Here is a 14334-nt window from a genome sequence, read left to right as displayed (position 1 = left end):
ACAGTCATTAGTAACAGAGATACCAAAATATTGATTGTTGATTTACTATATTAAGCTACTTAATATAGCTCTAATATAGTAGACAGAGATATTTCTATTGCAGGAACTGAAGAATCTTTAGTAAGTTCACGATGAATAATGCTGTTCTAAACATGTGATGTACGACACTACATCACCGTAGCATCCTTCTGTTTGGTAATTAGTGTCTAGGATTGTTAAACTCTATGTATCATATACCTTTTTTTGATGCAGGTCTTACTATCTAGCCAGGGCTGTCTTGGTGCTCTGATGTGTAGCCTTGAACTCAGTAATCCTCCAGCCTCAGTCTCCTGAATGCTGCAATAGAGATATGCAGTGTCATGCAGGACTCTAAGCTTTGGTATCCTATCCTTACCAGAAACGCTACTTAAGGAAATAACAGACAGAATGCTTCATAAGCTAACAAGAGCTTGAGACTGTGAAGGGTCAGGGTGGGGCTAGAAGAGTGTCTCAAAGCATAGCTGGTGGGTTGGCTGAACAAGTCTGGGCAGATGTCCAGTAGAAGAGATAGAACATCCCCCCCCCCCATACACGGACATTATTGACAGATACTCCATTCTAACCCACTCTTAGTGTTGGATATTTAGGGGTACATATCTTGACAGATAATTTACTGAACCCATGTAACTTTCACTAGGTAAAGAACTATGTCTATATATTTAATTTTTTTATGTTCATTTCTTGAGACAGAATCTTAGCCCAGGCTGGCCTTGAACTTGCAATCCTCTTGTCTCAGCCCCTTGAGCGCTGGGATTACAGACATGTGTTACCATGCTTGGTGGAACAGCAGAAAGAGGATGCGAAATAGTAAGACTATCTCAATGTATGTATGTTTTTGATAATTCGGTTTCTTTTATTTTTTTTCATTTGCTAAAATAGGACATGACAAACATTCCATGGTTTACAGCCTTGGTGACGTGACTACCCTATAGGCTGAGGCTATCTTACCCTTGTTTTTTCTGCAGCAATGCCATACAAGGAAGGACTTTGCTGTGGGGGATGGGTAGAGGGAGGTTGATGCTGCCTTCTCTTCTCTCCGCACTCGCTCTGAAATGGTTCTCTGGTGCAGAGGTGGGAGCTCAGAGGTGTGAAACAGACTCTGGACTTCTGTTTCTTGAGACACTGTCTCACTGTGTAACTCTGATTGGCCTGGAACTTGTATGTAGATGAGGTTGGCCTTGAATTCACAGGCCTCTGTCACCAAGTGCTGGTATTAACGGTGTGTACCGTCATGCTTGGGCAGACTCTGGGTCTCTCAGGGAGTGACAAGCTGCCTCTCTTCTCATGCAGGTGCTTCAGTGAAGAGTCCTGTGTCTCCATCCCTGAAGTGGAAGGCTATGTGGTGGTCCTTCAGCCTGATGCCCCCCAGATCCTTCTGAGTGGCACGGCTCATTTTGCCCGCCCAGCGGTAGACTTTGAGGGACCCGAGGGGGTTCCTTTGTTCCCTGATCTTCAGATCACCTGCTCCATTTCTCATCAGGTGGAGACCAAAGCAGATGAGAGTTGGCAGGGCACAGGTAGGGATAACCCCAAGGAGTGATACGTTCCAGAGAACAGTGATGTCTGTGAGTGGAATGACTGTGGAGATGGAGTGGAAAGGCTTTCTCTTGTGTCAGTGTGACTGAGAACAGCTCACCCTTAAAAACCAGAGCCCAAGCGGGGCGGTTGTGGCGCACGCCTTTAATCCCAGCACTCGGGAGGCAGAGGCAGGCGGATCTCTGTGAGTTCGAGGCCAGCCTGATGTACAAGAACTAGTTCCAGGACAGGAACCAAAAGCTACGGAGAAACCCTGTCTCTAAAAATTAAAAAAAAAAAACAAAAACAAAAATCCAGAGCCCTTGGGAAGTCATGAGTATGACAAAATGTTGCATGGTTCAAGATATGTTTACCTTCCTTAAGGAATGGCCCTGGGAGCGGGGAGGAGTGACCAGCATGCAATGACCATGTCTGGGTCTCAGAATCTTATTGGGTACAAGCTCTGACCTTGACCCCGACTCCCCCCACAGTGACAGACACACGCATGTCCGACGAGATTGTACACAACCTGGATGGCTGTGAAATTTCTCTGGTGGGAGATGACCTGGACCCTGAGAGAGAAAGCCTGCTCTTGGACATGGCATCCCTGCAGCAGCGAGGCCTGGAGCTCACCAACACATCTGCCTACCTCACCATTGCTGGTCAGTGAGGCCGGGGTGCGCCGTGTGTGTGTGTGTGTGTGTGTGTGTGTGTGTGTGTGTGTGCACGTGTGTGTGTGTGGTATGTACGTTTGTGTGCATGCGTGCGTGTGTGTGTGTGGTGTGTGTGTGTGGCTTTCCCCTGATTAAGCACATGGTTCCGCCTTCCCAGGATGTTGGTCAAATGCTATTTTGTTCCTTCTTAGCTGGAAGGCCCTTTGGCTTCCAGATCGAGGGACACGTGCCTGGACAAAGGCTCTGAAGCCATCTCTTCCCCTTTGCTCTCCAGAGCCTGGCTCCTCTCCTCTCCTCGTTATACTTCCATGTCCCTTCCCTTCAGATCTCTGCATCGCTCTCCTTCCTCCGTCTTCCCCTACCAGCTTTGGATTCTTGTGGCTCTCTGGTGTGTTTATCTGTCCTTTCCTGCATCCACCATAGCTTTAGGGGCTCACTCAGTGACGGTGGGAGTGATGGTTTGGTGTTTCCTGGAGGCAGCTGCATCCCGGAGGGGAATGGGAAATGATGACACCGGTCCCTTTCTATTCCTGGCCCCACCAAAGCTGGGCCCCTTCTGCTTATTACCTTCCTTCCCTTGGAGATGCCTTTCCTTCTCTTCTATAACTATCTAGATTCTTTCACTCCCTGGGGAGTCTCAGAAGCCACAAGTCTTGGTGAGAAGGGCAGAGAGGCAAACGTGGCTTTGCTTACTCTACCCCTGTAGATCGGAGTGTGTGTGAGTGTTTCTTCTCCTAGACATCGGCTTATGCCTTTGTTGAGGGATAGGGCTAACCAGCCCTCCCACTGCGTTGTCAACTGGTTGGAGCCTGAGACAGGATGCTGCCCTGAACCTCCCTTTGCTGGCCTCTCCACTGAGCTTGTCTCCTTATTCCCCAGGGGTGGAGACCATCACTGTGTATGAAGAGATCCTGAGGCAAGCTCGGTATCAGCTTCGGCATGGAGCCGCCCTGTATGCCAGGAAATTCAGGCTTTCCTGCTCGGAGATGAATGGCCGCTACTCCAGCAACGAGTTCATCGTGGAGGTACCCAGAGGATCCCTTTCCCTTCCAGATCACCCGCTGTTCTTGGCAAGGAGCCGGGATGCACTGGACTCAGAGAGATGCTTGATGGACAGGGACTTTGTTGCGTTGAAGATTCCTAGACTCATAACAGGTGGAGGAGGAAGAGAAGGGGGAATGTGAGGTGATAGTTAAGGTGAAAAGACTCGCTGCTAAGCCCAGTGGCCTGTCTGAAGTCGGTCCTCAGAACCCGCATGGCAGACACAGAGAACTGTCTCCTGCAAGTTGTCCTCTGATCCCCACACACATTACGTGGTATGAGCCCCACCCCAAACGAGAGAGAGATGGGAGTACCGAGTGAGCTTGGAGGGGGTGGAACAGGCCCTGGGAAGAAGCGGTTGTACCTCAAAAGCCTTCCCGTTCCCTAGGTCAACGTTCTGCATAGCATGAACCGGGTGGCCCACCCCAGCCATGTTCTCAGCTCACAGCAGTTCCTGCACCGGGGTCACCAGCCTCCTCCTGAGATGGCTGGACACAGCCTGGCCAGCTCCCACCGGAACTCCAGTACGTAAGCTGAGTGGGGACGAGGAGTGTGGCATGACCCCTATCCCTATATCCTTGGGAGCGAAGGAGGGCAAGGCAGTAGATTCTGCTCTCTGTGGTACCTGCCCTAGTGATGGCTGTGGGGTCACCTCTGCATCCCCCTGGACGGTTAACCCCGCTGTGAAGGTGAATCCTGAGTCAGTGCAGGGTGCTCAAGCCTGGAATCACAAGGCAGTGTGGTGCGTAGGCATTTTATTATTCTTGCTGCCCTTCCTGCTCCCAGAATCTAGTTAGCTGGGATCTAAAGATCTTCTGTAGTGAAGTTACTTATTTGGTGCCTGTAGCACACTGGCACTACCTGAAGATGCTACTAGGGGTATAAAGGACGTTTAGGAGTTATGTGTGCTGGTGCATTCTTAGGATGCCAACACTCAAGAGGCTGGCACAGACTGGAGGGAAGCCTGACTAGGCTATTGGTGAGATCTGTCTATTAAAAAGAAGAGAGAGGAAGAGAGAGAGAGAGAGAGAGAGAGAGAACAAAAGAATAACAATGAGGGGGGTAGCAAAATGGTTCATCAGGCAAAGACACTTGGCTATCAAGTCTAATGACCTGAGTTTGAGTTTGAGTTTAAGCACTGGGACCTGCACAGTAAAAAGAGAGACTGACTCCTGCAAGTTGTGTTCTGACCGCTATACATGTACTGTGGGATATGCATTAACACACACACACCAAATAAATAAATAAATGCAATACAAAGAAAGAATTACAGGATAGCTATCCCCCCTCCCGGAAAGAGTAGGCACTATTAAACATGTAATTGTATGTTCTATGTAAAATCCCAAGGACATTTCTAAACCAACACATGCCTAATGCTGTCTTTGGATGGGGGAGTCTTGCCCGCTGGTGATGGTTCACTTTATCAGTGGCTCAGCGTTTGTTTTCTAATACTAAGAGTTGCCTAACTACAAAAGAAAAAATAAAAGACGGGAGGAGAAAGCCTGAGTATAAAGAAAAAAATCAGCTCTGCTTCTGTCAGATTGAGGCTACCCACCTTTTGAGGCATGTTATGTTTCTACTGTATTTTATGCATCTATCTATCTATCTATCTATCTATCTATCTATCTATCTATCGTCTGTCTATCATCTATCTATCATCGGTCTATCTATCTATCATCTATCTATCTATCTATCTATCTATCTATCTATCATCTGTCTATCTATCTATCTATCTATCTATCATCTGTCTGTCTATCTATCTATCTATCTATCTATCTATCTATCTATCTATCTATAATCTATCTATCTATCTATCTATCAATCATCTGTCTGTCTATCTATCTATCTATCATCTGTCTATCTATCTATCTATCTATCTATCTATCTATCTATCTATCATCTGTCTGTCTGTCTATCTATCTATCTATCTTTCTGTCTATCTGTCTATCTATCTATCATCTGTCTATCTATCTATCTATCTATCTATTATCTATCTATCTATCTATCTATCTATCTATCTATCTATCTATCATCTGTCTATCTGTCTGTCTGTCTATCTATCATCTATCTATCTACCATCTGTCTATCTATCTATCTATCTATCTATCTATCTATCTATCTATCTATCTTTTATAAGGTTGACATCACACTATGTTATAACATGTTACACTTCATAATATAAAATAAGTCTTGTCTTAAGTTATTAAAATCTGAACGATGGTGGTACATTGCTGAAAGTGACTTTGGGGACCCTCTTAGAATTGTTTTCAGAGCCTGTTTGGAGGTGTGTTTACTTATTCTCACTTTTGAGACACACCTTGCTTTTGGCCCAGTGAAGTTAGCGTTTTTGTCAGGGTTGGCTCTGGAGATCATGTCAATGTTTTAAGTGTTAACTCTACCCCAAAGGCCACAGACTGTCACTTTTGAAAAGCAGCCAGAGGTCACAGGCTCTTTAGGCAATTCCCCGAGGAGCTCACGGCCACTAGATCACCTCACAAACCTTTTGTTGGGCTGGATGCTGGGTTCTGCTCCCAGGAGTAGGCTCAAACTAGATCTGGGGGCCATCGCTGTGATCTCAGCCCCCTTTCTCTTTGGTTTGAGGTCCCAGACAGGGTGTCCTTGTTCTAATTGCTCAGGGCTTCTGCCCAGAGTGCCTTGTCCTGGCTGGCTCCACAGATAGAGTCATCCCTCATCTCCCTGCTCTGGAAGGGCTGCTCTGATGCTGTGTGCCATGTCCCTCTGTGACGTACATCCAGGTCAGCCTTATGTCCTGCTGGGATTTACCTTCCTCACCGCTTCCCTTACTTTGGCCCTAGCAGGCACAGAGGTCACCATTTTCCTGGGTCATTTGTGAGTAAGCTAGCTCGAGCTCACCAGGTGACACACTTCATCCCCACCTACCAAACCTGTTCCATACACTGCTTCTGACACCAAGGTGTTCCCTCCCCTTCGCCTCCCAAGTCCAAGCCCTGCTGTGCAGGATTAGGGCTTCCTGATGCTCAACTGCTTTAAAGTTGCAGTAGGAGTAGCTCTACCATCTCAGGAGGAGGGGACGCCGAGGAGAGGGGGATGTAGATGAGAATAGACATAGCTGTATCATCTCCTCCAAGGACAGAGGCTGATTTCCGTGCAGCTTTTTATGCATCAGACAAAAGAGATCCCGGGGGGATAAGAATGGTCAAGGAGGAGTCTGTGACATGCGTGGAGTTTGCACTTATGTTCTGGAGAGTAAGAAGCCTCAGGCAGGCCGGAGAAGCATGATAGACACTGAGGACTTGAGAGCAGTTGAGGAGCGAGACAAGATGATGAAGACATTGCGCTACCACCTCCCACACTGTTTCACATCCGTCACAAGGGGAACTCAGGAATCTCTTGGTGGCTGACACCCCAAATTGATGAGAGACAGGTATCAATGGTTTTTATTTTACTTAATTTTTAAAATTATTATTGTTGTGTATTTGTGTGTGTGTTTGAAGTGTGTATGTGGGTACATGTGGCAGAGGTCAGAGGACAACTTTGTGGAGCCAGTTATCACCCTCTGTCTTTACATGCTGTCCAGGGAGTGAACTCAGGCCACCAGACTTGCTAGGCAAACGCCTTTTCCTGCGGGGCCATCTTGCCAATCTATCAGTGTTTGACTTTAAAGAGCCGTTTCTCTGCTTTGCTTTTTCTGAGTACCTGAAGCACCACAGAAAGCTATACAGAAAAATCTTATTAGAAAGAACACGGTGATGATGCGGAAGAAGAGTTGAAGTTGTCTGAGGGAAGAAAGGGACTAACTCGGGTGATGGGGTAGAATGGAAAGGATATTGGAGTGACTATTCTCAACATACATTATGCACTTGCATGAAAAGAGCCTTAGGTAACCCTGTATAATGAAATAACGAACAAAAAACAAAAGAAAAAAAGAGAATTCCTTCTAAAAAGATGAATAATTCCTTCAGGGTCCATGACTGAAAGAAAGGAAAGAAGGAGGGGAGAAAATAAGATTGGCACAGTATCATGTCCTTATATTTCCAGTCTCCTAGAGCTGAGGCAGGAGGATTACTTGAGCCCAGGAATCCAAGCCAACTCCAGGCAACAAAGCGATATGCCATCTCATGAAACGAAACCAAACCAAACAAACCGAAGCCAAAGTACCTAAAAGAGAAATAACTGGGAAGCAAGGAAGAAGGGACAGTGGTGTGAGGAGAAGGGGATGAACGAAGCCGGGCCTGGTGTCTGTTCATAGCAAATGTCTCCTGTGAGCTGTGGTGTGGTTGCAGCACTGTGCCAGAGTCGAAATCTGAGCTGGGAGCTAAAGCCAAAAGAGCCTGAAGGACCTGTGCAGTCCCAGCGTAGGCACTGGGAGCAGAACGTCATCTCTTCTGAGCTGCTTTCTTCATCAAGGGGTGGCGTTATGTTCGGCTGTGGACAGGGCTTTCAACTGTGTCACTAAGGTCACATGAACCATTTGCTAAACACCCCTTAATGTTGGCTGCAGCGGTCACTCAAGGCCAGAATTCTCCATGTAGGTCTAATGCTGCGAGATCTGATGGGCTTTCTGAAGTCTGTGGCTAACTGAAACATTCTCCCAGCCTACTGAATGAATCCTAATGAGTCAGAACTGTTGGTCTACAGCTGGAGTGTTTGAGTTTTGTCTTTTTTGAAGCCACTTTGTGTTCATGGCATATCGTTTCCTTCATTACGTCATGGCCTCAGCGGTACAAATGCATCTGATTTGGGTTCATTTTATGGCCCCCATCAGTGCAAAGTCACCTACTGTGCCTTGCATTCTGAAAGTGGGATTGACTAGGCTTGGCCACAGGGGCCATCTGCTTGTCCATTGACCTGGAAACCTGTGAGGGGCTATTTGGGGCACGTGCACAGAAAGAGAAGCTCTGTCCCCTTTCCCCTTCCTCCTCCATGCCCAGGCAGTTGAGAAATGCTGATCCAACCAGGCCCCTCTTTGCCTGGGAGCCAGTGCCTAGTGAGTCTGCTGGCCCTGCCCCCGCAGAGTTAGCTCTATTTGGCAAATGGTCCCATATGGGCCGTGGGTCATGTCAGGATGTGAACGAGCTTGTCAGAGAGCCATCAGGGCGGCCGCAGGGAAGTATGTGGTGGCTGGGACAGCCCCAGCAGCCTTTCTCCACTTAACCTGGTTGGTCCTGGAGTGGTGGCTGTGTGTACGTGCTTGCCTACTGGCAAAAGGGGTCTGTAGCTGGGTGTGGGGCTCTTACGCTGTCTCCTCTACGCTGTTCTGTTTCTTAATGTGTGAGTTTTAGGATGCGGGTAAATTAGAGACTGAGTTGCAATGCGACATTCATGTACGGCTTGCTTGTATGACTGCTAGTCTCTGTGTGTCTGTGAAACACACCACACACACACACACACACACACACACACACACACACACACTAATTTTCAGCCACAGGACTTCCTCAGGTGTGAAGAGAAGTGTGAACCCATGTGGCAAGTAGTGATCCAGCTGCCCAAGAGGGCTCTGGGCTTGGGAGAATACCTGTGGGTTCTCTTCCTCCACTTGCTGGCTCAGGGGTTTGCAGCTCCCCTGCTGTGGCTCCTCATGCTTCTCCGCGTGCTGTGTGTGTGTGTGCAGAAGGGGGCCCAGGTTGTGTTCACGGCTGCTTGTCGTGTGGCCCTCAGGGTCCATGCCTGTGGTGCTTTTGTCTTCCTTCAGGGGGTTGCTTGGCTTGCCCAGCTGGTCGGGAGTTTGGTGAGCCTACCTCTACGGCTCTTCGGTGCTGTGCTAGAGACTCTGACACACCTCCCGTTACTCCTACTGAGTGAGCAGGCTGCTAGGTGGCTGGTCCAGGCAGGCGTGTGGGCCACTAGGGGCCTGGCTGGGATCTGGGGCATGGCACTGTTTGTTCAGCTGTGTGCCCATTCACTCCTCATTGGCATGGGCCTGTGTATGCACATCTGCTTTTCCACCATCAGCTCCAAGGTCCGTGTGAGTGTGAATGTACCTTTCTGTTTCTCACTGCCTGTGAGAGTCCATGCACCCCTGAACCTGGGCATCAGAATGAGGCTACAGGGCAGGAGGCCTGGGGGAGCAGAGGTGGAAGTCAGGACACCTCAGGGGGAGACTGGGAAGGAGCAGAAGCCCCGCAGGACCAGGAACCTCAACCCTCCAAGGAGAAGGGAGGTGTCACGGAATAGAAGTGAGCTCAGACCAGGTGGGTAAGTGAAGGGGTCATTCTTTGAGATAGGAATCTGTCCCTAGTCTTGGGGACAACAACTGCTTTGGTCAGCAGGCTAAACTGAGAGCTCTTTCTCTTCTCATCCCAGCCAATCCCCTGTAACTGCTCCCCTCTTTCCCTCTGAGAAATAGGTGGTCCCTGGGGAAGGTCCAGACAGAAAGACAGCGTCTGCAAGGAGAGGCTCCGATGGTGGATAGGCTGTTGAGCTCATGTGTTCAGTCTTTGTCTTTCATCCAGAGACAACATGACTGCTCAAGGCAGCACTAGGCTGGGAGCCTTCTCCACACCACCCTCCTCTCCTTGCTCATCTCTCTTCCCTGCTGTGTCTTTGGCCTTTGAAGCAGCCTTTTGCCCTTCCTTCCTGTTGACTCTTCTGGTGGGGTCTGTTTTTCTTCAGTTTCTCAGGCTAGTCACTTCCTTGAGACCTCCGCAAGGGCTGTCTTCTCTTCCCAGGCCTCTTCCCCTGAGCAGTCTCTTCCCTAGAGCTCCTGTGCCTGAATCTCCCTGGTGTGCTGTGTTCACCCGACCCCTTGTTCTCCCCACAGTGGTCCCCAGTGCTGCGACTCTCATCATTGTGGTCTGTGTGGGCTTCCTGGTGCTTATGGTCATCCTGGGCCTCATGCGGATCCACTCCCTTCACCGCCGCGTCTCGGGAACTGGAGGACCCTCAGGGGCTTCCACTGACCCGAAAGACCCTGATCTCTTCTGGGATGACTCTGCTCTCACGATTATCGTGAACCCCATGGAGGTGAGTGCCTTGGAGAAATGAGGGACCAGCTACAGCAGATACCCCTGATGAGGCCCAGGCCCCAGGAGAAAGCTCTTGGTTTAGCTGCTGAGAACATGGAGGAGGAAGGATGAGACCGGGGAAGAGACGGGGATGGGTACGTGATGATGTGTGCATGTATCTTCAAGGAGAGGTTCTGGATGGTGCCTGTGTGCATACGCATCTTCAAGGAGAGGCTTGGGATGGTGTGTGTGTGTGTGTGTGTGTGTGTGTGTGTGTGTGTGCATGCATACATGTCTTCAAGAAGAGGCTCTGGCTGTGGGTGGGCTATTGAGCTCTTGTTCTCTCTGCTTTTGTCCTGTGCAGTCCTACCAGAACCAGCAGGCCGGTGTGGCAGGGGTTGCTGGTGGCCAGCAAGAGGAAGAAGACAGCAGTGACTCAGAGGCCGCTGACTCCCCCAGCAGCGACGAGAGACGCATCATTGAGAGCCCCCCACACCGCTACTGAGGCTGCAACTCTGCCTAGAAAGAGGCCTGCCCTGGAGAGACAGGCATCCAGGAAAGAAAGGGAGAGAGGCATTCCGAGAGAAGAGAGACCAAGAGGAGAAAGAGCTCTTATGCACGCAGAGTGCTCCCTGAAACTCAGAACCCCAGCAGGCCCCACAGGGGTTGCCCTTCTCCAGCCTGCCCCAGCTGGCTGCACTGGGAGAGTAGAGAGCCGCTGGATGACTTTGGCTGTCCTGTAACCCACCTATGGCGGCAAACCCTGCACTGGGGAGGGGGACATCCGCAGCCATGGTTGAGGAGGGCGTGGGATTGGTTAGGAGCCAGCTGCTGTGCCCTTCCCTACTTTGTCCTGACATTGGGCCTCCCTGCTTCCTTTAAGGATCCCTCGCCTCTATTCCCACTTCACTCTGGGGATCCCTGCTCCTGCCTCTTCACAGTCTCCTCCTTGTCCTCTTTTCCTCTCCTGCCTGAGCCGTCCCAAGGTCCTACAGTCCCTGTCCCTTTCTCCATGGCCTGCTTCTGCCTAGGTTGTGGGGAAGGAGGAGGAGTGGGGGCCCCGGGTGTATTATATATAGTGTATATTTTTTCAGTGTTGTTGTGAGCGCAACTCCTGTGTTTCTGTGTGCAGCTCACAGCCTTGTGTGTGTGTGTGTGTGTGGCATTGTCATGTCCAGGGGTGAGGGTAGGGGATGGGTGTGGTAAAGGTGGGGACACACCCTAGGGTTTTCAAATAAAACAACTAGAAAAAAAACCTCTAGCCTGCTGTCTACGTGGCCAGTCTGTGTGATTGTGCGCTCTCTGACCTCAGGGGTCATTTTCGGTCTCTGAGCAGGTTGAGGTGATAGGGTGGGGCTGGCTCTAGCGTCATTTGGTGTGTGAACCCCTAGGTTGTCAGGTCCCTGGGAAGGGAAGATGGAAGGGGGGTCATGACTCACGCTGCCTTCTTCCCTCTGTGTCCTGGAAAAGAATGATCTAGAAGGGTGGGTAGATGCCCAGTGCACCAGTCCCTCCTCCGTGTTCAACATCCCAGTCCAAGCACACGACTCCCAGCTGGAAGGTCTGAGGGAGGGCCCGGCAGTTCTGCTGTCTGCAACAAAGGATCAGATATTTTTGCTGACCAATCCGTGACTCAGGCCCCAGGGACCTCATCCCCTGAGGTGGCTGCTGAATGGCCTTAGCTCTCTTCACACGGAACTGGTAGGATAGCAGATTGTGGGTTTGTCCACAATCTTTGGGGCCACTGGTTCTCTCTGTCCCTGCTGCTGCAGACACTGCTGTCCCCACCGCTGCGGACACTGTCCCTCCTGTACTGTCCCCGCTGCTGCAGACATTGTCCCTCCTGTACTGTCCCCGCTCCTGCAGACACCGTCCCTCCTGCACTGTCCCCACTGCTGCGGACACTGTCCCTCCTGCACTGTCCCCGCTGCTGCAGACACTGTCCCTCCTGTACTATCCCCCCCCTGCACTGTCCCCGCTGCTGCGGACACTGTCCCTCCTGTACTGTCCCCGCTCCTGCAGACACCGTCCCTCCTGTACTATTCCTGCCCTAGGCAATATTAGGGAACCACACTGTCGTTCCTTTCTGAAGAGCCTGAGAGCGATCTAGAGCATTATCCTTTCCCTAGTTCTACATGGTCCTTTGTAGCATCATGGGGTAGAGCTAGAATTTTCTCACCTACTGATGCTTCATTCTCCGTTCCGCTTCTACCAGGTGCCCTGGGCCTAGCTCACAATACCAGCCCTCAGCTATATGTGGATGACTCCATGTGTATGTCTCTCACCCAGGCCCTTTTCCTCTCTTGTGTTCCCATCTATCTATTGGTATGAATGCCTGGCATCTTCTGCCTCAAACTTGGCCTTTGCCCAAACTGCAGTCATGGTTACCTCTCCCTAGCCTTCCCTGGCAGTGTCCTGATCCAGAAAGCTGGCACACAGTCTAGATTCCTTTTTCTCACCCATCCCCGTGTCCACAGAGTGACACAACCTGTCGTTGCTTCTTCATGCTGCTGCTATTGCCATGCTGACTGGTGCTCTTCACCTCTGACCTGGTCGGTCCCAAGAGCCTCCTTCCTGCCCCACCCCTCTGTCTTGCTCCACTACAGTCCACCTTTAATGCTGGGCCTTAGCGGCCTTTCTAGCACACAGTTCTGCCTGTGTCATTCCCTTCTTTGGAATCTTCCTTTCTGTCACGGGTTGAGTCAACCCCAGATGCCCTGGCAGCCTCTTCGCCCCTCTCCCTCTCTGGCTTCTTTGCCACCACCACCCCTGCACTCCTGAATGCTGGGCACACACAGCACTGGCACTTCCTAGAGCTACACTGCTCTTTCTTGCCTCTGTGTTCTTGCATGAATTGCTCCTTCTGCCTAGCATGTCTTTCTCCCTTTCCTGCCTGACAGCCCTGCTCATTATCAAAGAGTCCATTCAAATGTTGCCTCCTCTAAGACTCTTCTGTGTTCGGATACGCTGTGGTCACAACTCCATGACAGCATGTCCTCTGAGGCTGTTGCACGTGTATTCCCTGTATCCTCTACAGCTCGGGTAGGGCCAGGTGCACACCAGGGGCTCGGAAAATGATGCACAAAATGGTGGGTGGTCCTCAGACTCAGAGAAGGCTCACTGGGGTGATGGGGGAGAACTGCTCTTGTGACCCATTGGCCTGGGAAGCCAGGGGCTGGAAGGTGGACCAGAAGGTGCCCTGAAGTGTTGTTAGGACCTGTGACAGCACCATGGGAAACAGACTTCCAGCTGCTCCTGCCACCCATCAGAAGGCCAAGGTGAAGGCCAGAGGCTGGAGAGAACTGAAAGCTCTAAACTCTCCAAAGAGTACAGGAGTCTGAGTCCATGGTCCCGACTTAGTGCACCCAACTTCCTGCTCGTCAACCTCCTGGTCCTCACTCACCCTGGATTTTAGAGACTGAGGCTTCCCATGCAGAAGGGCAGAAGCCAGGCCTTACCATTATTTTTATTTGCTTTGGAGTCCCTCATGCTGTGACTTGGGCCTTGGAACTGTTATTTTCAGTCATTCTTTGTAAATTCTGTACCATTACATATCCTGATTCTTGTTCCTGATCTCTTGATTGTCTTCTTACCTAACTTCTCTAGGGCTCCCCACCCCCTCTCTCTTTCGTGTGCTCCCTCCCTTCTCGTGTGTGTGTGTGTGTGTGTGTGTGTGTGTGTGTGTGTGTGTGTGAGAGAGAGAGAGAGAGAGAGAGAGAGAGAGAGAGAGAGAGAGAGAGAATAGAATTAGACAAGATGCCAGCTTCATGATCCAGGGAAAAAGGGAAAAGGCATCAGGCAAGAGTCCAAGTGGGTCTTTATTTCTTGCTCAAGCTCTCCTGGAACATTCCCTAACCTCCCTAACCTCCCTTAAAGAATCTGGCAAAGCCCCAGGATTTCAGGTTTGGCTGGGCAAGTTTACCTAGTTCCAATTTAATTAGAAACAGCAAGCACATTTTCCTTGGCTGCACTCAAATTTTCCTCTTGCAGTGGGAGGCTCTTTCCTTCCTAAGTTCACTCATGACTGTGAAAATTAATTAGCTTACTCCATGATGAAGCTCCGAGTTCTTGGGAAGTCGCACTGTAGAGGCAGGTGCGTTAACCACTAGTTCAAGAGCAAACTGTGTCTTTCTTCG

The 14334-nt window shown here is 50.2% G+C and overlaps 1 protein-coding gene across 1 annotated transcript in view; it reads left to right on the top strand.

Moving 5' to 3' along the window:
• The window catches only part of Clstn3 (calsyntenin 3), a 31335-nt gene extending 19888 nt beyond the window's left edge, over positions 1-11447 (top strand). Inside the window, exons 13-18 of the mRNA XM_041633865.1 lie at positions 1330-1556; positions 2046-2216; positions 3108-3253; positions 3658-3793; positions 10015-10217; positions 10563-11447. Of these exons, the coding sequence (XP_041489799.1) occupies positions 1330-1556; positions 2046-2216; positions 3108-3253; positions 3658-3793; positions 10015-10217; positions 10563-10703 (1024 nt within the window). The 3' untranslated portion in view covers positions 10704-11447. The remainder of the gene's footprint in view (positions 1-1329; positions 1557-2045; positions 2217-3107; positions 3254-3657; positions 3794-10014; positions 10218-10562) is intronic.
• Positions 11448-14334: the final 2887 nt, after the last annotated feature.

The sequence above is a fragment of the Microtus oregoni genome, unplaced genomic scaffold, assembly GCF_018167655.1.
Source record: "Microtus oregoni isolate MIOR12 unplaced genomic scaffold, Mior012 000002F_ref0000024, whole genome shotgun sequence".
Classification (NCBI taxonomy): domain Eukaryota; kingdom Metazoa; phylum Chordata; class Mammalia; order Rodentia; family Cricetidae; genus Microtus; species Microtus oregoni.
Note: the sequence above shows the minus strand (reverse complement) of the source record. Positions and strands in the feature narration are given on the sequence as shown.